Below are 23,740 nucleotides of genomic sequence, written 5' to 3'. Positions count from 1 at the left end.
GCTCCACATCACAGGTTGACAGTCTTGTAAATAATAGTAAAAGCTGAGAGACACGGAGGCCTTCAGAATGGCAGGATAATGAAGGGGGAGGGGAATAAGAGTATTCTCCAGAGGAAGGCGAATGCAACCATTTTTGGCAAATGTTTAAGCTGTGTTGATGGAGGCATGCCTAACAGTTACTAGTAGAGGGGAACGTTTAGTTTTTCCTTTTTGAGACAGGATCTTGCTCCTACGTAGCCCTGGCGGGCTTCCAAGCCTCCAGCCTCCCGAGTCAACCTCCCGGGTGCTGGATCCCAGGTGCTGCACCGCCCCGCCGGGCCAGAGCTGTTCTTAGGTGCGACCCACGTGGCTCACACGAAGTGAGTTTCCAGACCACCGCTCTTCATCGCGGACGCGTGGCTGGGAGAGAGAGGTAGGCTGGCCTTGTTCTGCTGCCCCGTGACGGGGACCAGCCAAGACGGTCCATTCTGCAACACGGGCCAGGGCCCGCCCCTGATAGGAATCCGTGGGCTAAGCAGCGGCTCTGGCCTTGGCCGCCATCCCGGGAAAGAAGAGCGAGGGGCTTTCCGCTTGCCCCGGGTCTAACCCGGGCGGTGGCACCTCTCGGGTTCCTGAGCCCCGCCTCCTAAGCCGCCACCTCCTCTAGGCCCCGCCCCTAAAACCTCTGCCCTCTCTCAGCCCCGCCTTCCGGGAACCCCCGCCCCCTAAACCTCTGCCTCCCTCTCGGCCCCGCCCGTCACGTCCTGCGCGCTCGCTCTCTGGCCCGCGCGCTCGCTCGTGAGGCTGTGCCGGGGTCGACTGCGCAGGCGCTTTTCCGGAACAAGCTGTGGGCGCGAATTCCTGCAGCTGGCAGCCGGCGGCGGGTAAGAGCCTCGGTTCCCGGCCTGTAGACCCCGGGCCAGGGTAGGGAGGTGAAGGAGGCTCGCGACGCGCCGCGGCAGGCGCGGGACTCGACTCCCAGCCCCGCTCCGCCCTGGGGGACGCGCCGCGAGGCCTGGGTCTGTCGTGGGGCGCCCCCGGCGCCCGCGGTCCTGAGCGACGGCCTCGGGGAAAGCGAGGGGGTTGGCGGTCCTGCGTGCCCGCCGGGGCGGCCGCGCGGGCCCGAGTGTGTGTGTGTGGGGGGCCCCGCTGGCCGGGGTCCCCACCGCCGCCCGCCTCCCGCGCGCCCGAGCCGCTCGGCCCAGCGGGGCCCCGCGCCTAGCCCCTTCCCCGCCTGCTCGGCGGGGGGAAAGTTGGGAAGACGCGGTTTGTGCTTTTAGGCCTGTGGAAGAGAAGCGGGGAGGAGTCGCCGTCTCCGTCACTCTAGCTCACTCACACACACGAATCTTCTCCGTGCAGCAAGTTGGCTTCCTGCTTCTTGGCCAACACACTTCTAAGTACTAATACTACACACAACATCTCTACTCGTATAGGCTCTTTTGTTTGTTTCCCTTCAATCCTGGGGCTTGCACTCAGGGCCTGGGCACTGCCCCTGAGCTGCTTTTGCTCAAGGCTGGCGCTCTACCACTTGAGCCACAGCACCACTTTGGCTTTTTCTGTTTATGTGGTACTGAGGAATCAAACCCAGGGCCTCATGCTAAGCAAGCACTCTTCCACCAAGCCACGTTTCCAGCCCCTCATATGGGTTTTTATTTTAGCTGACAACTAAATGTCATTTCCCTTTATCTTATTATTTGTTATGTCATCCATTAGTTTATTTGTATAAATGAGAATAGAAAAATGAAACTACTTTTGAAGTGTTAGGGAGAGGTGTGAGGGGGTGAGTTTTGATCACAGTGTATTGTTCATTTGTTTGGAAGTGTCACAACGAACAGCCAACCCCCCATCATTTATATATATTAATGGAGAATCCTTTCTTATAGAAGAAAAAGAGGGGCTGGGAAGGTGGCTCAGTGGTAGAGTGCTTGCCTTGCATGCATGAGGCCCTGGGTTCGATTCCTCAGCCCCACATAAGCAGAAAAAAAAAGGCCGGAAGTGGCTCTGTGGCTCAAGTGGTAGAGCGCTAGCCTTGAGCTGAAGAGCTGAGGGACAGCGCCCAGACCCAGAGTTCAGGCCCCATGACCTGACCCCCCCCCCCAAAAAAAAAAAAAGAAAAAGAAACAATTCTCATGAGGTACAAGAGGACTACTTGGGGCTGGGGGGGGGGGGGGACTAGTGAGAAGGGAGACAGGGTAGTGGGTAAGTATATTAGTATACAGGTATGAAAATGTCAATGAAAAGTATTGTAATAGAAATAATTTGTACTTTTTAATTAAAATAAAGCAGTTTTCCACTAACAGTATTTTTAATACGTCACAAAGTAAGGTTTTTTGTTTTTGTTTTTTGAAGTAGTACTGGAGCCTGAACTCAAGGCTCAAGCTTTCTAGGCAGATGCAATACAGCTTTGTCACACCTCCAGTCCAACACATCTTTTAACCACTTAGATCCCCTCCCAATCACCATCCCTTCTTTGTTCCTTGTAGGCCATCTAGCTGCCAACCTCTGCTTCTTTATGAGCCTTTTGCCGATAAGTAGTATTCTTTAGTATCTAGTTTGTTTTACTCAGAATTTTGTATGAGAATATTCTTTGTTGTTTGAAAATATACTTTCTAATGATGAAGAGAATCAGGAAGACAAGGTAACTCTATAAAAAGTAAGGGATATTTGATCAGGATGTGGTGATGATATAGCATCATGAGGTATAGCATGAATGACAAAAGATTAATTAGCCAATGAGCTAAGAGCTGGCCAAACAGAGTGACAGAAGCATAAAGTTGCTAAGCTTGAGTGAACTTGTTAGGTTCTAGCAAGAAAGGAAGTTGTAGAGGCTGGCAAAGGCCAGGTCATAGATATGCTTCTGTGTAGGGTACTTAGATTTCATATTAAGTGTAGAAGATATAAGGAAGAGATCTTATAAGTACCGTGCGCTAACCTATTGTGCCACTGGAGCTCCGGAAGAAATGATCTTGATGTCCTTCAGCTCCTAGCATGACCCAGTTGTATAAGACATGAAGGCCTATCCATTTTACTACCAGAAACGCCCTGCAGCCTGGCTCATTCTATAATCCTAGCAACTCTGGAAGGTGAAATCTGAGGATCGTGGTTCAAGACTTTCAGGGCAGGAAAGTCTATGAGACTCTATTTCCAATAAACTACCAAAAATCCTGAAATGTAGGTATGGCTCAAGTGGTAGAGCTCCACTTGAAAAAGTTAAGGGAGAGTACTTAGGCCCCAAGTTCAAGCCATAGTACCAGCCATCCTCTCCCTAACCTTCCCTCCTGCCCCCAGAAAAAAAGTAGAATGCCCAGTAAAAGTGGGAAAATTTCTAGAAGCAATGCAGATACAATTTGTTTTCAAAATCAGATTTAAAGGACACTTTAGAAATAAGCCATTTGTTCTTTTTTTAATTGTGAAAATACTGAACAGAGGGGTTACAATTACATGGGCAAGATAATGAGTACATTTCTTATCAAGCATTAGTGCCTCCTCCTTTGTTTCTCCATCTCCGTGCACCCCACCCCTAACTTTTTTTTTGGGGTCCGGTCGTGGGACCTGAACTCTGGGCCTGGGTGCTGTCCCTCAGCTCTTCAGCTCAAGGCTAGCGCTCTACCACTTGAGCCACAGTGCCACTTCTGGCTTTTTCTGTTTATGTGGTGCTGAGGAATCGAACCCAGGGCCTCATGCATGCAAGGCAAGCACTCTACCACTGAATCACCTTCCTAGCCCCTCTAACTCTTTAAGAAATACACCTGAAGTTATTAAAGAGGAACTTCCTCCTCCGGAAGAGGATCATTTTTTTTTGGGGGGGGGGGCTGTTCATGGGGCCTGAACTCTGGGCCTGGGCGCTGTCCCTCAGCTCTTCAGCTCAAGGCTAGTGCCCTGCCACTTGAGCCACAGCGCCACTTCCGGCTTTTTTCTTTTTGCTTATGTGGTGCTGAGGAATTGAACCCAGGGCCTCAGGCATGCACTACCACTGAGCCAACTTCCCAGCCCCTTAATGATATTTTTTCAAATTTAGGGATTATTTAAAGTTTGAATTTTAAATATGTCTTAGTAAGAAATAGTCTGTTGTATTGCAGTTCTGGAATATATTAATCTTGATAAAAAGCAATTCAAGCAATGGGAATACAAGGATTTGAATAGTTTACAGTGGCTGTAACCTGTGTCAAATCCAGAATTCAATTAGAGAATGATTTAATTTAGCATTTTTCTTTTTATGTTGCTTCACAGAGGCAAGTTCCTAGGAACAGCGAAATGACCAAAGGAGAATGAAGTCAATAGGAGGAAAGAGAAAGGGATTCGTTCCTGCCCTCTTCTTGGTTGTATGGGGGGCTTGAACTGAGGGTTTTGAGTTACTAAATACAAAGGTAAAATTCCTCCTTTTCCCTGCAACAAAGAGAAATTTACTCTTGGTCCATCTTGTGGTATTCTGTCTCCTTGTAGGTAAATGTGCTGTAGATAGAACTTATTGTGCCACTAGCTGTGCATCTTCTTTTCTCAGAAATACACTCTTGTGAAAACAAACCTTTATTATATTTCAGGTCACATTTTACAGAGAACAGGGAGCCGGGTGCCAGTGGCTTATTCCTGTAATCCTAACTACTCAGGAGGCTGAGATCTGAAGATCGAGGTTCAAAACCAGCTGGGGCAGGAAAGTTCCTGAGACTCTTTTCTCCAATTAACCACTAGAAAACTGGAAGTGGTGCTGTGGCTCAAGTGGTAGAGCTCTTGCCTTGAGCTGAAGAGCTCTGGGACAACTCAGGCCCAGACCAAAAAAAAAAAAAAAAAAAAAAAAACTAAAAGAAAAAAAGAATAGGGAATAAGAAATTTAACAGAATCTCCTTTCCTTCAGTGTCTATCTCCACCCTTCCCCCTCATTTTACATCTTTCTACTTGGTGTAGAGATTTTATTGTTAAGCTAATTCTTGATATCTTTTTCCACCCTAGGCTTCTTCACAGACACAATCAGTTTTGGACTGCTTAGAAGCAAATCATCATTTAAGATCCTCCAAACACGTAATTCCAAAGAAGTGATAACATTCCTCTAATCAAGGAAATAAGTGACTGACTCTATGATAAAAGTACTTTGATCCTGGTCCTGTTTTCTTCTCTGAATTTGAAGAACTATGGAAAAGTGGTATTGGATGACAGTAGTGGTCTTAATGGGACTGACAGTGCGTTGGGCTGTTTCCCTTAATTCTTATTCAGGTAGAACATTTTTTAAAACTATTTTTAAACTATAGGTAAATATTTCCTTTGAGTAGGGTTTCCCCTACTTCCTCAGTGCTGGGGATAGAACCCAGGTCTTCATAATTCTAATAAAGTACTGGACCACTGATCCACACCTTCAGTTCCTGAATATGTTTTGGTAACAGTTTTCAGTTTTCTAATTGAAACAGGAAAATTCAAGGTTTTATTGGTGTGGTCAAGTAAATAAGGTTGAAAGGCTTAATATAGTTCAAGCAGCTGTGAAGCCTGGTAGTACAAAAAACGAAAACAAAACATTTAAACTTGTAATTCTAAAGGAAATGTTTAAAAACGAAATACACTTTGTGTTATGAGAAAAAAACTTCATACTAATGGTAAATATAGCAAAATATGAAACGATTATGTCTTAGATATTGAAGAGACAGAAATGCAGTCATAGTTCGTTGTTGCTGATGGTTTTAAAAGTACATTTCTAGATTGAGAAGAGGAGATCAATGGAGAAAAAAACCTGTGAGGAAGGAAGAGTTGCTCGAGTGTGGTTCTGGAGACTGGGGATATAATCAAGCCTAACATTGCAAGTGTTTATTTAACACTTAGATATTACATTAGGTGCTATAAATACAGGAAGAGAATTGTTTCATAATGGTCTGTGTTAGCCAGTCTTCATCACTGTGACAAAGTAACACATTCTCCCACCTGACATTTGTACTTGGGAAGCACTTATAGGAGAGGGAATGTACCTTTTTCTTCTCTCCGAGTTTCTCTGCTAGGGCTCATACAAGAAGACATAAGTGCAAATCATATACATTTATTCAAGATAAATTTCATATAACATGGGATCTTGTAGAAGAAGAGCTGAGGAAACAGTTAAACCTGAGTGCCTTTGTACTAGGCTTGCTGGAGAGAAGAAAGTTGTGAAAAATATAGGGACTCACGGAGGATGAGCTAATAGTAGCAAATTGAGGGAAACTTGGAAAGCCTGTTCATTTTGGAGATAAGGGTGGTCCCTCTGTGTATAGCAAGAAAGCCCTGCTTACATAACAAGGGTCTAGTGGTCTGCTTCCTGCATCTGTGTTTCTCAAATTCCCTTCACCATATGCAGTGTGACAAGACTCTATCGGTCCAAATTCCTGCAATATGCAGTGTGACAAAGCACTATAGATCCAGATTCTTTTTCACACTAAAGTGTAGAAACTAAAGTTAGCTTGCTTTATTATTATTATTATTTTTTTTTTTTTGGTCCGGTTGTGGGGCCTGAACTCTGGGCCTGGGCGGTGAGCCACAGCGCCACTTCCGGCTTTTTTTTCTTTTTGCTTATGTGGTGCTGAGGAATCGAACTCAGGGCCTCAGGCATGCAAGGTAAGCGCTCTACCACTGAGCCACCTTCCCAGCCCCGCTTGCTTTATTATTACTGTATTATTCCTCCTTTGGAAATTATCCATTATTTAGATAAACTACTTAAATATGTTACTGTAATTGAATTTCTTTCTAAAATTTGTACTCCTTAAAATTTTTAGGCTGTTCATGTAAATTAGTTTTCATAGAACTAAAAATACTGAATAAATATTGCCTTTTGCTTTTTTTTTTTTGGTCTGGTCATGGGGCCCGAACTCTGGGCCTGGGCGCTGTCCCTCAGCTCTTCAGCTCAAGGCTAGCGCTCTACCACTTGAGCCACAGCGCCACTTCCGGCTTTTTTCTTTTTTTGCTTATGTGGTGCTGAGGAATCGAACCCAGGGCCTCATGTATGCAAGGCAAGCACTCTACCACTGAGCCACCTTCCCAGCCCCCTGCCTTTTGCTTTTAAATAATCTAGCTGGGCGCTTGTGGCTCACGCCTGTAATTCTAACTTTTCAGATCTCAGCCTCCTGAATAACTAGGTTCAATGCCAGCCCTGGCAGGAGACTCCATGAGACTCTTATCTTCAATTAACCACTAGAAAACCAGAAGTGGCACTGTGGTAGAGCGCTCGCCTTGAGCTGAAAAGCTCAGGGACAGCAACCAAGAGTTCAAGCCCCATGACCACCAAAAAAATCTATGGGGAGTAGACAGTTTCTTAATTTAGTGATGGTTGTTTATTATTTCTTGTAGAGAATTCCTTTTACAAATCCTCTGTACTTGATCCAAAGTATATTGATGTTTTTAGACAAAATAACAGCACTTAAACAGAAAGGTTTTTTTACTTTAATAATCTTTTTATCCCAAAAGTTGTATTGGCTATTTTGAAGGAAAAAGTCATACAAAATGAGCTTTTTTCCAACATATTAGAGTATGATCCTACTCTATTTAATTGGTTAGTCTTCTTTTTAAGGTAATTTGTAAGAAAAGTTCTTTTTTTTTTTTTTTTTTTAAGGTTGTAGGGCTTGAAAATGGGGCCTAGGTGCTGTCCCTAAGCCTCTTTGTGTTCAAGGCTAGCGCTCTACCACTTGAGCCACAGTGCCACTTTCATTTTTTGAGTGGTTAATTGGAGATAAGAGTCTCATGAGCACTTTTCTGCCTGGGCTGGCTTCATCTGTGATCCTCAGATCTCAGCCTCCTGAGTAACTAGGATTACAGGTGTGAGCCACTGGCACCCAGTGTACTTACAAGTTCATTAACCAGAAACATAAAAGACAATTTTATATGAAAAATTCTAGCCAAATCTTTCTTTTAGAGTGTTTAAAATTGCAATGTAAGCAAGCTTAGACACTGATGGCTCATGCCTTTAGTCCTAGCCACTTGGGGGCACTGAGATCTGAAGATTGGGGTTCAAAGCCAGCCCAGGCAGGAAAGTCCACAAGACTTATCTCCAATTAACCAGGACTGAAAAAGAAAGTCAGAAGTGGAGCTATGGCTCAAGTGATAGATGTTAGCCTTAAGCAAAAAAGCTCGGGGGCATCCCCCAGGCCCTGAGGTCTAGTCCTAGAACTAGCAAAAAGTAAATAAATAAATAACAAGTAATGTGAAAGGTACTATAATCTATTGTTAACACACTACTTGTTCTTTAAATTCAAGCATAATTCTAATGAATTCAGTTATTAATAAAATGAACATTTAAGTACTGGCCATTTTCGTAAGAATGAGACAATTAAGTCTGTATAAATATGCATTAGTGTGTTTTCTTTGTATAATTCTGAATCTTGTGTAAACGAATTTGTAGAATTAATCACCCTGTGGAAGGAATCCTCTTTGTCCTTCCCAAGTGGAGCTCCCACAGGTACAGTTGAGATGTCCTTCTGGGTTGGTTTAAGGGCACTTTAGCAGTTTTAAAAACGTAAGTACTAATTTCATAGCCAGTGTCAGTTGAATTTATTGAAGTAGGTCAGACTCTGGATAAAAACTTGTTTCCCAACCCTAAAGAGAGTCATTATCCATTCTTCTATTTGTTAGAGAATAGTAATAAATTCTTCTACACTGACCACAAATCTAGAGTAATTGCAAAAAATCTAGACAGTTGAGTTTTTTTGGGTATAGGAAATTACTTAACATTTCTGACTTTCATCATGTCAGTGGTCCAAAAACAAATGAGAAATAAAAATCAACTTTTCTCATAAATAAATTAGTATTCAGTGGTTGTATTAATTGAAATAGAAACAAACATACACATACCTCTAAAATATACATGTAAAAATGAGAGCAATTTATTGGGGAATTATTTTCATTTAAAAATATTGTAGGTTTTTTCCAGCTTAACTAAGCAAGTCGCTTATTATTATACTTACTTTTTGTTGATGCTAGAGTTTGAACTTGTGCTTGGCTAACCTGGCATTCTACAACTTGAACTGCTCTATCAGCCCCATTTTTGTTATTTTCAAAATAGGATCTCATTATGCCCAGGCCATTTTTTTATTTGTGCTTTCCTTTGTGTCAGGTGACATTGATTGAGAAGTAGTATCTTGAACTTTTTATGTCTGGTCTGGCTTTGAACTGTGATCTCTATTTCCCAAGTGGCTAGGTTTACAGGCTTGAACTACCACATTCAGCTTAATTATGTTTTTATTTTTTTGTTGGTTGTGGGGCTTGAACACAGGGTCTAGGCACTGTCCCTGAGCTTCTTTGTGCTCAAGATCAGTGCTCTCCACCATTTGAGCCACAATACCACTTCTGGGTTTTGAGTGGTTAATTGGAGATAAGACTCTCATGGGGACTTTTCTGCCCAGGCTGGCTTCGAACCTCGAACCTTGGTCCTCAGATCTCAGCTTCCTGAGTAGCTAGGATTCCAGGCGTGAGCCACCAGTGTCTGGCTTAATTATGTTTTGAATGTACTATATATGCCTGCCAATGTTTCCTTTCAATAGAATATAATTTTTTCTATCTTTAGGAAATAAAACTGTTTCTTGGAAGCAAGTAGGGAAATGTATAGTTATATGGCAAAACATGATACTGAAAGTATAAGGAATATAAGAAGTCAATAACTAATGGTCACTTTTTTTTCCCCCGGCTGATAATAGGGCTTGAACTCAGGGCCTGGGTGCTGTCTCTTAGCTTTTCTGCTTAAGGCTAGTATACTATCACTTGAGCCACAGCTCTGTTTCTGACTCTTGGTAATTAATTGAAGATAAGAGTCTCATGGATTTTCCTACCTGGGCTGGCTTTGAACTACAGTTCTCAGATCTTAGCCTTCTCTGAGTAGCTAGGATTACAGGTGTAAGCCATCAATGCCTAGCTGGTCAGTATGTTTTTAATTTATAAGCGAAAGTTAATGGAAAATTTGAGGTGATTCTTGAAGATTGCATATGAGTTGGTAGAAGAGATGAATGGAATAGGGGGTGGGTAGCATGAATAGAAAGAGGCTTATAATTTCAGGCACTCTTCCTCCTCCAATAATACATACCTGTAATCCCAGCACTCAGAATCTGGGGCAAGAGGCTTCCAAGTTTGAGACTAGCCTGAGCTATGTCGCTAGAACCTGTCTCAAACAAAAGAAAAGTATTTTTTTCAAAGTAGGATATTTTAGGCAAGACAAGTATTTGGACATTGTATTTAATCAGTCTTGGTATAATTGATCTGCCATCTAAATTAACATTGCATATTCAGTAAATAAAAAGTCAGGGACTCACATATTCTTTGAACTTAAAAATCTTTGATGTCACACAGATAATATTCATGCTATGTCAACATTCCATGAGAATTAGGTGAATTTATCAGAATTTATCATGGAGAGTCTACTAGCAGAAAATACAAAAATGAGTAAGACATGGTTCTTTCTGAGAGGCTGCTGTATTTTTTGTGTGTTTGTGTGTGTGCCCATGCACATGTGTATATGCATGGGTATGTATGTGTATATTGGGTAATTTATTTTTTTGTCGGTCATGGGGCTGGAACTCTGGGTCTGGGTGCTGTCCCTCAGCTCTTTAGCTCAAAGCTAGCCCTCTACTACTTGAGCCACAGTGCCTCTTCTGGTTTTCTGAGTGGTTTATTGGAGATAAGAGTCTCGTGGACTTTTCCTGCCCAGGCTGGCTTTGTGTTCCTCAGATCTCAGCCTTCTGAGTATCTAGGATTACAGGCGTGAGCCATCAGCACCTAGCTACTCTGGGTAATTTTTAAGCTACTCACTGTGTAATGTTCTGTCATGAATCTGCTTTTCCTGAAATTACCCCATGCTTGGAATACCTTCTTGAGTAGAAATTTAATATTTAAGGAGCATTGGTAGAATAGTCATAAAATGCAAATAATTTATTTCATTGTTCTATAGGTAGAAAAATCTAGATTAGATTTTAGTGAACATTAATATGTCATACATCTTCCTGTCAGACTAATTAGTATATTTGACTCATGTGATTTTCACCTTATTTGCTGACTTAGAAACTGGTGTCTACCATTTTGTGCTTTCTCAACACTTTTTGTTTTTGTTGGTCATGGGGCTTGAACTCTGGGCCTGAGCGCTGTCCTTCACTCTTTAGCTCAAGGTGAGCACTCAGTGCCACTCCCAGTTTTCTGGTGGTTTATTGGAGATAAGAGTTTCACAGCTTTTCCTGCCTGGGCTGGCTTTGAGCCATGATCTCAGCCTCCTGAGTAGCTAGGATTACAGTTGTGAATGAACCACCGGTGCCCGCTCTCAACACTTTTGTAGCCAATCACTAGTTAAATTCTGAGGGCTGGGTGTGATATTTTACACTTGTAATTTCAACTACTTTGGAGGTGAAGATTGGGGGGAACTGTAGTTTGATGTCAAACAGACAAAAGGTTAGTGAGACCTTATGTAAAACAATAAGCCAGACCTGGTGGTCCATACCTGTTATCCCACTAGGCTTTAGATAGGAGGATTGTGACAGAAAAATCTGGGCAAAAATGTGAGGCCTTACCTGAAAAATTACTAAAGCAAAAAAGAGTTGAGAGTGTGGCTCAAGTGGCCAGGTTTATCAAGTATGAGGCCCTGAGTTAGAACCCCAATACTGAAACTTAAAAAAAAATAGGGACATTAGATAAAAACATCTTGTGGGAATGTTCAAAAGTGTTTTATAGGAAGAAAAATGCAAATGACAAAATATCCTCTATTTCATTAATGATGAAAGAAATCCAGATTAAAACTACAGGATATAATATTTGACGTAGCTGGTATTTACAAGTTGCACACTCCCAAATGTAATGAAGAATGTGGGCTAACAGGAACGGACCCAACCCTGAAAAGTTTTGGACTGGATGAGGTAGATAAGGTTTGCTAGAGGAACGTTTTTTGGTATATTTCATTTTGTTCTTGGTCTGATGTTGGGTATGAACTTAGAGGGCAATGAAATAGGATCTGAGTACTTTGGTTCTGGTTAGATGAAAGGGGTCCTGCAATTAGTGCAGCCTAGTTTACCTGAGAACCTAGTTCTCTGTAACTGGATGTATTAATTTGTTCTGTGTCCCTGGCCGGACTTTCTCAGTACTCACTGCAGAACTGCAAAAACATTTGAGTAGGTGTTTACTAGCTCAGTGACCATTGTCACTATTTTTCTAGCTGTGAAGTGGGGATAATAACGGATGGAGTTCTGGCTCAGTGATAGAGCATCCTAGCAAGCATGAGGCCTTGAATTCAAATCCTGGTACTTGATAACTCAATTAAAGTGGGGATAATACTAATACTTATTGCAAAGTGTTGTTGTATTGTGTACTATCAAGTGTTACTTACTAAAAGTCCTTTATCCCTTCTTTGCAGTTTTGAAATAGAAAATGTTATAAACTGACAGTGTTTATAAACTCAAAGCCTGACCTGACTAATGGCTATGTAATACATAGTCTGTATTTAGTTCTGTATGCCACTGTAAGTTATTTATATTTAATTTGTAAAAGCTCTTTGCAAATGACATATTTATGATTATTTTTGATACTTCTTAGACAGTGTAGTTGACTTTTTTTTTTTAAACAGAGTCTCACTATATAGCCCAGGCTGGTTTTAAACTTAGTCCTCTGTCTTTGCCTCCCAAGTGTACCACTGCATCTAGTTTGACAATCCTTCTTATAACTTAAAAATGTTAATAGTATGGACAGTAATGAAATAGTATTTTTATTTACTGAATGTTTACTATGTACTAGGTACTATTCTGGATCCTTTATATCTATTATTCTGGAAGTTTTCTAGATAAATTATGTTTCTGTTTTTAATTTGCTAAAGCTTAGGAAAGATAAGTAGTTTGTTTATCACACAGTTGCTCAATTTGCTAGCAGTGCCAGGATTCTATCTCATTCCCTGATTTTTTGGTAACTTGCTATGTTCTTGCCAGCATTGTCTCTACAATTCTTTTTTTTTTTTTTTACAATTCTTTCCTCCCTTCCTCCCTCCCTTCCTATTTTCCTTTTCTCCCTCCTTCGCTTTAATTAATTGGTTAATTTAATTAATAATTTTTGGTGCTAGAGATTGAACAGAGTGCCTCCAACATGCTAGGCAGATTTTCTACCATTGACTTTTATCCCAAGCCCTAGAAAAATTTTATAAGAAAATTTAAAATCACTGGTATACTGAAGTCCATTAGTGTTCTGCTGTTTTTATTTTTTTTTGTAGGTGCTGGAAAACCTCCCATGTTTGGGGATTATGAAGCTCAGAGACACTGGCAAGAAGTCACTTATAATTTACCTATTAAACAATGGTATGGACGATTTTGGCTGAATTTTATTTTTATGATAATATACTTTATTTGAAGATACTGAATGCTTACAGCTTGCCATCATTTTAGCACCTCTCTCGCTTATTTCCAGTGAATCTACACATGAAAGTGAGTGAAAACTAGTTTTTGCTTTCTAAGAAGCTGAAAACCAAGTTGTATTGATCAAAATGAATTACTTGATTTCTAGAATTACTTGATTAATTGAATTACTTGATTTTTCATGGCCATATCTGTCCCAGCAGTTGTCTGGCTAATGGCCAACTGGTACTACTGAATAGAGGCAATATCTAATGTTGAGTACCAGCTTAAAAACTTTAATCCTGAAGTATGAGATTCTAACTTGTAACTGTGACTTATTATAAACAGACTTATGAGCAGTGGCGACTTGTAGATTATGTAGTTTGATATACATTATTAGAAGTTATTCCTATGACAAAGTAAACTGGATGGGAGAAGCTGCTTAGTTACGAAGGATAGAACTAAGAATTTTTTTTTTTTTTGTCGGTCGTGGGGCTTGAACTCTGGGCCTGAGTGCTGTCCCTCAGCTCCTCAGCTCAAGGCGAGCACTCTACCACTTGAGCTATAGCGCCACTTCCAGTTTTCTGGTGGTTTATTGGAGATAGGAGTCTCACGATCTTTCCTACCCGGGCAGGCTTTGAACCTCCTGAGTAGCTAGGATTACAGGCGTGAGCCACCAGTGCCCGGCAGGACTAAGAATGTTTATGGAAGCTTAATTTTTATTTCTTGAGGCATAGCACTTAGAGTGAGACTTCTTCAAACATAATCTTAAAAAAAATTTTTTGTTGTTGTTGTTGAACAAAAAGAGCCTGGACATTGTTTCTGAAATTTTAGTGCTCTTCCATTGAGCCACAGCTCCACTTCCTGCTTTTTGGTGGTTAGGTGATAATTGGAGATAACATCTTATGGACTTCCCTGCCTGGGCTCCCTTTGAACCGGGACTTAAGATCTCAGCCTCCTGAGTAGCTAGGATTACAGGTGTGAGCCACCAGCACTCACTTCAAACATAACTTTAATTCCAAGCCTTCCTAGGACTGGGGAAAGCTCAGTGGGATAGCGCTTGCTTAGCTGGTTTCTGTCACTGGAACCTCAAGACAACAAGGCCTGCCTGCAGGTATTTCTTTTTCCCTAAGCTAGATCTTCATGTATTTTTGAAATTGACTTTTATCTTTTAAAATTGTGAATTAAAAAAAATACCATTTCTTTAGTGTGTTAAGACTATGATGTGCAAATTGTCTTTTTTGGTTGTATATTTTTGTTGTATGAGTATTAGTCACTGATTAGATCAATTAACTGAAAAGTGGTTAGTCCTAATTTGCCTAAAACACCTGCTTTATATCTTTTCACAGCTTAATTATTATTGTAATAGTTCAAGTTTTAAGATGAAATTCAGTTAGATAATACATGTTGAATAAATCTTGAATATTGATAATGGAATGGTGCTTTTTAATTTTCTTTTTCTTTTCTGATTTTTTTTCCAGGTATTTTAACAGCAGTGATAACAATTTACAGTATTGGGGACTGGACTATCCACCTCTCACAGCTTACCATAGCTTTTTGTGTGCTTATGTGTAAGTTTTTCTTCCTTAATGTAACTGAATTTTTGTACCCTTGGTAGACATAAGAAAGTCTGATCTGGCTTTATTGAAGAGAGGAAAGATACCCTATAGTTCAGTTTTACTGTGTATTACAAATGGATTTTAAGAATATCAAAATTTGTACATTTCTATAATTTTTGTGGATGATAGGCTAGATCAAAATATAAAAATTCAGCAGCCTTGTTTTGGAGTGGAAACATTACTAATTATACACTGATCACTAAGAGATATATGTAATATTGGTTAGTTGTGCCCATATTAAATATGTGTCATCCCCCTCCTGTTCAACCACCCAAATAAGTTTCACTTTGATTTAAGATTTGGGATTGGAGTTCCTCTTTCCTTTGAAGAAATGGAATAGTTTATGGAAAATGAGACTTGTTTTAGTGGAGTCTCCTAGTTCTATTCTTACTAGTATTTCATCTCAGACTTAAAGTTTGTCTTCAAGAAATATTTTCATAGTATTTCTTGAGCTCATTTTCCATGTTTTTTTATTCTAACATTTAACTTTTTCATATTTTGTAAAAATAAACTATGGATTGAAAATAAACTCCTAAACATCATAACAACTAGTTATACTTTTCAGCATGCATATTATAATAAGATTGAAAACTTCATGTCTCTTTAATACTAACTTAGTGTTTTTTTTTTTTTTTTGCCAGTCCTGGGGCTTGAACTCGGGGCCTGGGCACTGCCCCTGAGCTTCTTTTACTCAAGGTTAGCTGTCTACCACTTGAGTCACAGCACCATTTCCAGCTTTTTCTGTGTATATGGTACTGAGGAATTGAACCTAGGGCTTCATGCATGCGAGGCAAGAAGTGTACCATGAAGCTATATCCCCAGCCCACTAATTTAGTTTTCTATAGTGATTTATGATTAATAACAGTTTATTATCATCAATAGTTATAACTAAAAGATTATGAGCTGTAAGACATGAGTTTTATAGCTTAAGTGAGTTTCATCTGGTTAAATAAAGAGTAAAGCTTCATCACTGATTACTACAAGCAATGGCTAATTCTCAAAGTAAGTCCCATGTCCTGTAGTGTCCTTATTGCTAAAAGAAGTGAGGAATAAAGTACATGTGTTTGTGCTTTGGTTTGCAGGGCAAAATTTATAAATCCAGAGTGGATTGCTCTCCATGCATCACGTGGATATGAGAGTCCGGAGCATAAGCTCTTCATGCGTACCACAGGTAACAATAGGAATTGGGTATCAAATTTGAGTTTTTGACAGTTTCAGACCAATTAATAAAAAGAACCTAATGACTTTAAATTTGAACAACTACCATATGTATAGACATGTATATATATCTGATATAAAGCTAAAAGTGTATGTAAACTAAAAACCAAAGGAGTAGAAAGGAATAATTCTGTGTATTTTATTATCTCTAATTGAGTCACCAAATGAGATGAATACTGTTCTTGTCTTTTTTTTTTTCCTGGTCCTGGAGCTTGAACTTAGGGCTTGGGTGCTTGTCCCTGGGCTGTGTGTTTATGTGTGTGTTCATGTGTCTGTCTGTGTCTGTGCGTGTCTATCCTAGGGCTTGAACTCAGGGCCTGTGCACTATCCCTGAGCTTTTTTGTGCTCTACCACTTGAACCATAGCACCACTTCTGGTGTGCTCACTCGCTCTCTCTTTCTCCTCTCTCTCTCTCTCTCTCTCTCTCTCTCTCTTTCTCTCTCTCATTATTTGGAGATGAAAGTCTCATGGATTTTGCTGCCCAGTCTGGCTTTGAACCACAATCCTCAGATCTTACTCAGCCTTCTGAGTAACTAGGATTATAGGCATGAGCCACTGGTACCTAGCTTCTAACCTTATTTTAAGCTGAGAAGCTATTTAGGCACAGATAGGTGAGGTATATGACTTCTCTGAGGTTGCAGAGCTGTGCATTGCAGTTTCAGTTGATTAGATGGCTGCTTCCATGTCCTAATTTTAGGTTCTTTTCACCTTTTCCTTAAAGTCAACCTCACCATTATATCTCATACATCTCTAGTTGTTCATTGTTGCTAAATTGAATAATTTTTCACATTTTGCATTTCAACATTGTGGTGCTGGGGATAAAATCCAGAGATATGCCCATGGTAGGCAAATGCCCTATCACTAATCTGTACCCACAGGCCCATCTTAACTTTATTGAGTACCTGTGTGTGCTGTTCTAGGAGTTTGGAAGTAACAAATTTAGGTTTCTTTTTTTTTTTTTTTTTGGTCAGTCATGGGTCCTGTACTCTGGGCCTGGGTGTTGTCCCTCAGCTCTTCAGCTCAGGCTAGAGCTCTACCACTTGAGCCACAGCACCATTTTGGCTTTTTCTGCTTATGTGGTACTGAGGAATAGTGAACCCAGGGCCTAATGTATGCAAGGCAAGCACTCTGCCACTGAGTCACCTTCCCAGCCCCTAGTTTAGCTTTCTTTATAAGCTTTCTATGACTAAGATTTTAGTGCTAGCTGAGCGTTCTCATTAATTAGTCTAAATTAGTGTAGCTATCTGTTTGTGAATCTGTTTTTTTAGAATCTTCAGGTCCAGAATATTACCTATCTTGTCTCTCTTTCTCTTTCCCACATCTTTCTCCTTCTCTTCCAATGCTTTATTCCTTTGCCAGTTATGTTCTCACTATCTGAACCATTATCAAACTCAACCTTTAGAATGCCTTATTCTGCTGGGCGCCAGTGTCTCATGCCTGTAATCCTAGCTACTCAGGAGGCTGAGATCTGAGGATCGTGGTTCAAAGTCAGCCCTGGCAGTAAAGTCTGTGAGACTCTTTTTTATTTGGGGGGGGGGGGGGCCAGTCGTGGTGTCTGAACGCTGGGCCTGGGCTGTCCCTCAGCTCTTCAGCTCAAGGCTAGCACTCTACCACTTGAGCCACAGAGCCACTTCTGGCTTTTTTCTTTTTTGCTTATGTGGTGCTGAGGAATCGAACCCAGGGCCTCATGCATGCAAGGCAAGCGCTCTACCACTGAGCCACCTTCCCAGCCCTGTGAGACTCTTATCTTCACTAAAACACTCAGAAAATTAGAAGTGGCACTGTGGCTCAAGTGGTAGAGCACTCCCCTTGAGCTGAAGAACTAAGGGACAGCACGTAGGCTCAGAGTTCAAGGCTTCCCTCCCCCCCATACACACACACAATGCCTTATTCTATTTTCAGAGAGCTCTGGTTTTTTAAAAATTTTTCTTCTTGAATTATAACTTCCTTGTCATTCTAGAATAGATTAGAATAGAATAGATTTGTTCCTTTATATACTGAATGACCTGCAGTCATTGGAAATCATTCCTCCAGATTGAATATTGTTTTAACTATTCCTTAGATGACTAGTTAGGTATGTTTCAGTTTGTCAGTGTCTTTTTTTTCCCTTTTGAGAACAGGGTCTTGTTCTGTAGCTCAGAATAGCCTCATTTTAGATCCTCCTGCCTCAGTCTTCTGAGTGCTGGGATTATAGCATATTGGATTTTTTTTTAAAGTGCTGGAATTGATCATGCTAGGCATTGCTTTACTATTGAGCTACATCCACAGAATCATCTTAAATGTATCATTTGTAGATGATTGTATGTTGTGCACAATAACACTCATAGTTTACTATTGCTTTTTTTCCATGTTACATTTAGTAAGGTACAAGAAAAAGTCACTGGACAGCTAGGTTGTCCTATTGGAGAATATAATTTATTTCTGTAAAGGTTCTAAAAGAACACATAAACAGATATCTGTCTATCAGAAGGAAAGTGTTCGGTAAGTCTCTTGATTTTCCTGCTTCAAATGTTGAAATTAAGGCCATGAGCCAATCTACCCAACCCACCCTCAAGCTCTTTATATGCATTAATAGTTAAAAATTACTTTCCTTCCCTTTTCCTCTGCCCTTCCTTCTCCCATTGCTTTCTTTCCTCTCCCTCCCTTCCTCCTTTCTCTTAACTTTCTACCCACCCACTTAGCCCACCTACCTACCTACCTACCTATTTTGTGGTGCCAGTAATTGAACTTGGGCCTCAGGCTTACTAGGAAAGTACTCTGCTTCTTGAGTTAGTATACCTCAACCCTATAAAATACTAACATTTAAAAATGATTCTCTTGGAGCTGGGAAGGTGGCTTAGTGGTAGAGTGCTTGCTAGCTCTTGTTTGTAATCCCAGCTAATCAGGAGGCTGCAATCTGAGGATTTCTGTTCAAAGCCAGCAAGGCAAAAATGTTTGAGGCCATCTCCAGTTAACCATCCAAATGCAAAAATGGTGGCATGGCTCAAGTGGTAGTTTGCCAGCCGTTGAGTAAGAAGTCTGAGAGTGAAGCTCTGAGTTCAAGCACCCGCACGAGTGTGTGTGCATGTGTGTGTGTGCGTGTGCGTGCATATGTGTGTGTACACACAAAAACACATTTACATTCTCCTATAAATCACATTTGAATTGTCCTCATGAGAAAATTCAGAGTATACAGATACTGAGGCAAAAAAATACCTTTTCTTGCTTTGAGCATTCTTCATTTTTAAGCTAAAGTTAGAGCAAAGAGAAAAGATGAAGTACATCTAATTGATGGAATGTATGAGTTGCTAGGGAAAGTGAAGAGGGGCTGGGAAGGTGGCTCAGTGGTAGAGCATTTGTCTTGCAATGCATGAGGCCCTGGGTTCGATTCCCCAGCACCACATAAGCAAAAGAAAAAAGCCGGAAGTGGCGCTGTGGCTCAAGTGGTAGAGCGCTAACCTTGAGCTGAAGAGCTGAGGGACAGCACCCAGGCCCAGAGTTCAGGCCTCATGACCGGACCCAAAAAAAAAAAAAAAGTGAAGAAACTCTTTTGTAATATATTTGAAATTAGGCACAGATGAAGAAAACAGAAAGGGTTAATTGTGTCAGGACCTGGTCCATAGTGGGTAGGAGCCTTATGTTAATAGAATTCTTAATCAAGGTTGAGAAAGAAAGGCAGTTAATAGGTTGCTAAAGATCCCCATGTACTCATGCTTGAAATTATTTGCTTGTGTTTCAGTTTTAATTGCTGATTTGCTGGTTTACATACCTGCAGTAGTTTTGTACTGTTGTTGTTTAAAAGAAATTTCAATTAAGAAAAAGGTAAGTTTTAAAGCAATCTGGCATTTTATCTCTGAAATTTATTTATTTATATTTATTTCTATTTTTTGCTGGTCCTGGGGCTTGAACTCTAGGCATGAGTGCTGTCCCTAAGCTTTTGTGCTCAAGGCTAGCTCTCTACCTCTTGAGCCACAGCTCTACATCCAGCCTTTTGTGGTGAATTGGAGATAAGCCTTCAGATCTCAGTCTTCTGAGTAGCTAGAATTATAGGCATGAGCCAATGGTGCTTGGCTCTGAAATTAATTAGTTAATTAATTGAACTAAGAAAAAAGGTAAGTTTTAAAGTAATCTGGCATTTTATTTCTGAAATTTATTTATTTATATTTATTTTTATTTTTTGCTGGTACTGAGGCTTGAACTCTGGGCCTAGGCACTGTCCCTGAGCTTTTTCCATTCAAGGCTAGCACTCTACTACTTTGAGCCACAGCACTACTTCTGGTTTTCTGGTGGTTAATTGGTGGTAAGAGTATCACAGACTTCCCTGCCCAGGCTGGCTTCAAACCACAATCTTTAGATCTTAGCCTCCTGAGTAGCTAGAATTATAGGTGTGAGCCACTATCACCTGGTTTGAGATGTATTTTTATTAGCTTCTACTGCCTGGGTGATGTGTCCCAAGTTTGTAATCTTTGATATTTGGGAGGCAGAGATTGGAGGATTGTGATTCATGGCAGCCTGGGCATAAAAGTTCACAGGACTCTGTCTCAACCAATGGCTGGGCACAATGGAATGTGACTGTCATCCCCAGTGACATGGGATACTACGAGTAGGATCACAGCCAAGGCTAGTCTGTGCATAAAAGCATCCCTACTTAAAAAATAACCAATGCAAAAAATGGATTGGTGGAATGATTCACCTGCCTAGCAAGTGTGAGGCTCTGGTTCAACCCTCAATTACCCACCCCTCCACCCTCACTCCCCCCCAAAAAAGGATTTGTTGTTCATCTCCCTCCCTCTCCCAAATAAAGGATAATGAGGCTGGGAGCACTGTATGCTCTATCAGTTAATTTTCATTGAGAAACCAGTATCATATAATTACTTAATGTCCTACTATAGTAATAATGAAAGTACTGAATTTCATTCTACTATGTACATACTGAATTTACTGCTTAACTGATAGATATGAATTTTGAGCTGATGTGACTGATGAAACTGAAAAGGCATTTTGAATAGTTGCTGTGATCTTCTTATAGTTGTAGTTATACACTTCTTTTTTGACCATTTTATGTTTAATGATTAGATAGATTAATCATTAGATTAACCTCTTTGATTTGTATATCCAAAAATACTTCCTTTGACCAATACCCTGTAGTGATTTTTCCTTTTGAGTGAAGGGCCCTAAGTCACTTCTTTAAAAACACCAGTGTGTGAACAACACCAGTTGTTTTATGAAAATGGAATATTTTGATAAAAAACAGCTGAGGAAAATGGGAACATTAGCTGTTATATTAAATAAAAGCCTTTACCCTGTTTGAGTAATGAAATGACTTATTTCACGATGTTTCTCTTTACAGATTGCCAATGCATTATGCATATTGCTGTATCCAGGTCTTATTCTTATTGATTATGGACATTTTCAGTATCCTTTACTAATTTAGAAATAAAATCAGTCACATAATTTGAAATCTACGTTTAATTTGGATAATGTCATCCAATAATGTCTTACATGCTTGGGTGCTAATAGGAACTATTTATGCAATGCTACAAGATATTAACGTTATCGTTTGAATATGAAATGTCCCCTCAGAACTCATGTGTATAAGTCTCGGTCCTTGATGCAATGCTCAGAGGTAGGGCTTTTATGAAGTGACTGGATCATGAGGGCTCTAACCTAATGAATGAATTAATCAGTTGATGGATTTGTAATTTGATGGCATTATTGGGAAATAGTAGAAAATAGGAATTGGGCCTACTTAGAGGAAGTAAGTAACTGGGGGTTGTGCCCTGGAAGAATATATAACTTGTCCTTGGTCCCATTGCCTTTACTGCTTCCTGTGCAGCATGAGGATTATGAGGCTAGCCTGGTCTACACATGAGACCTTGTTTCAAAAAACGAAAAGATAAATTATTTACAAGATTTAAAAAATTGTATTTACTTTGAAATATGACATTTCATATGACTATTCAAATATGCATCCTATTCAATTGGTAAAGTATACTCATATCAAAAACTAGAACAAGGGCTGGGAAGGTGGCTCAGTGGTAGAGTGCTTGCCTTGCATACATGAGGCCCTGGGTTTGATTCCTCAGTACCACCTAAGCAGAAATAGCCAGAAGTGGCACTGTGGCTCAAGTGGTGGAGTGCTAGCCTTGAGCTGAAGAGCTCAGGGACAGTGCCCAGGCCCAGAGTTCAGGCCCCACAACCAACAACAACAATAGCAAAAGAACTAGAACATTGCCAGTATATAAAACTGCCCTTGTATGTATACTTCCCAATTACTTGCTCCATTTTTTTCTGAAGGTATACTGCTAGTTCTACTATACTTTAGTTCTGCCCCTCTTTGTCCTTTAAAGTTTTTTGAAAAAAATTTTTTTTCATAAAAGGAGCATACAGTAGAGATTCCTTTGTGCTTGTTGTTTGGGCTAAACATTTTGTTTGTGTGACTTGTTCATGTAGTTGTGCATATAGCTTTAGTTGTTAACATTGCTTTTTAATATTCCATTGCATGAATAGAGATAGTTCTGTTATTGATAGACATTTAGTATGTTTCTAGATTTGAACTATGAAAAATACTGCTGTTATAAATATTCTTGTGTCTGTGCACATACAAGTATGTTTTCATGGGTGAAATTGCTGAGTTATAAGATTTATGTCCAATTTTAGATAATCTCATTATTTCTAAGTGTAGAATACCATTTAACATTCTCACTGGCAATGATATAATAGGCTGGGCACCAAGAGGCCCACATCTGAAATCCTAGCTACTTGGGGGTTGGGATTTGAGGCCAGCCCTGGGCATACACATGAGACCCCCCTTTTCTGCCAATAATAGCTGAGTGTGGTGTTGTACACCTATTATCTGAGCTATGTGGGAGGCTGAGATTAGAATTGAGGTCCGGCCCAGCTCAGGGAAAAATCAGTTTATGAAACTCCACCTCAAAAGGAAAGAAAGTTGGGCATGGTGGCAGGAAATGTAAGATAGTTGGATTACATCTAGTTGTATGCCCAGAATAAGTGAGACCCTGTCTGCAAATAACCAGTACCAAAAAAGACCTGGAGGCATGGCTAGTACTAGAGGTTTGCTTAACAGTCCTTTGCCTAACACCAGAAATCAAGCAACTGCAATTAATAACTAAATACTGTAAGAACTCCTAATGTACTCTATTTTTTTGATTCACATTTTCATTTTAAACGTTCTAATAAGTTTGTTTCTCCCTTGTGATTGGAATTAAGCTCTGATTTTATATTTTTTTAAGTTTTCATGGGGACATATTTTTTAACTATTATGTGCTTCTTTCCACATGGGAGAAATGGGATAATAATAACCCTTGCTTTGTGAGCTTGTTTTAAGAATTAAATGGATTAATGTATGTAAAGCACTTAAAATAGCTCATGGGAGGATGTTAAGCATTATATATTTTTTAATATTTATAAAATTATTTTACTTATCTTTTATTTTTATTTTTTTTGGTCCGGTCATGGGGCCTGAACTCTGGGCCTGGGAGCTGTCCCTCAGCTCTTCAGCTCAAGGCTAGTGCTCTACCACTTGAGCCACAGCGCCACTTCGGGCTTTTTTCTTTTTGCTTATGTGGTGCTGAGGAATCGAACCCAGGGCCTCATGCATGCAAGGCAAGCGCTCTACCACTGAGCCACCTTCCC

The 23,740-nt window shown here is 40.3% G+C and overlaps 1 protein-coding gene across 4 annotated transcripts in view; it reads left to right on the top strand.

Moving 5' to 3' along the window:
• The first annotated feature begins 762 nt into the window (after nucleotides 1–762).
• Alg6 (ALG6 alpha-1,3-glucosyltransferase) overlaps nucleotides 763–23,740 on the top strand; it is a 41,376-nt gene continuing 18,398 nt past the window's right edge. Inside the window, exons 1-8 of one of the 4 annotated variants that reach the window (XM_042684485.1) lie at nucleotides 763–863; nucleotides 4,210–4,346; nucleotides 4,927–5,187; nucleotides 13,148–13,232; nucleotides 14,750–14,839; nucleotides 15,970–16,058; nucleotides 19,824–19,906; nucleotides 21,435–21,499. In XM_042684485.1, coding sequence (XP_042540419.1) covers nucleotides 5,106–5,187; nucleotides 13,148–13,232; nucleotides 14,750–14,839; nucleotides 15,970–16,058; nucleotides 19,824–19,906; nucleotides 21,435–21,499 — 494 coding nt within the window. In that variant the 5' untranslated portion in view covers nucleotides 763–863; nucleotides 4,210–4,346; nucleotides 4,927–5,105. Of the gene's footprint in view, nucleotides 864–4,192; nucleotides 4,347–4,926; nucleotides 5,188–13,147; nucleotides 13,233–14,749; nucleotides 14,840–15,969; nucleotides 16,059–19,823; nucleotides 19,907–21,434; nucleotides 21,500–23,740 lie in introns of those variants that run through there. The other 3 variants (XM_042684488.1, XM_042684490.1, XM_042684497.1) reach the window with 3 other exon arrangements.

This window comes from Dipodomys spectabilis, unplaced genomic scaffold, assembly GCF_019054845.1.
Source record: "Dipodomys spectabilis isolate Male_0828 unplaced genomic scaffold, ASM1905484v1 ptg000002l, whole genome shotgun sequence".
Classification (NCBI taxonomy): Eukaryota; Metazoa; Chordata; class Mammalia; order Rodentia; family Heteromyidae; genus Dipodomys; species Dipodomys spectabilis.
The sequence above is the reverse complement of the archived record's forward strand: the minus strand, read 5'-3'. Positions and strand labels throughout refer to the sequence as shown.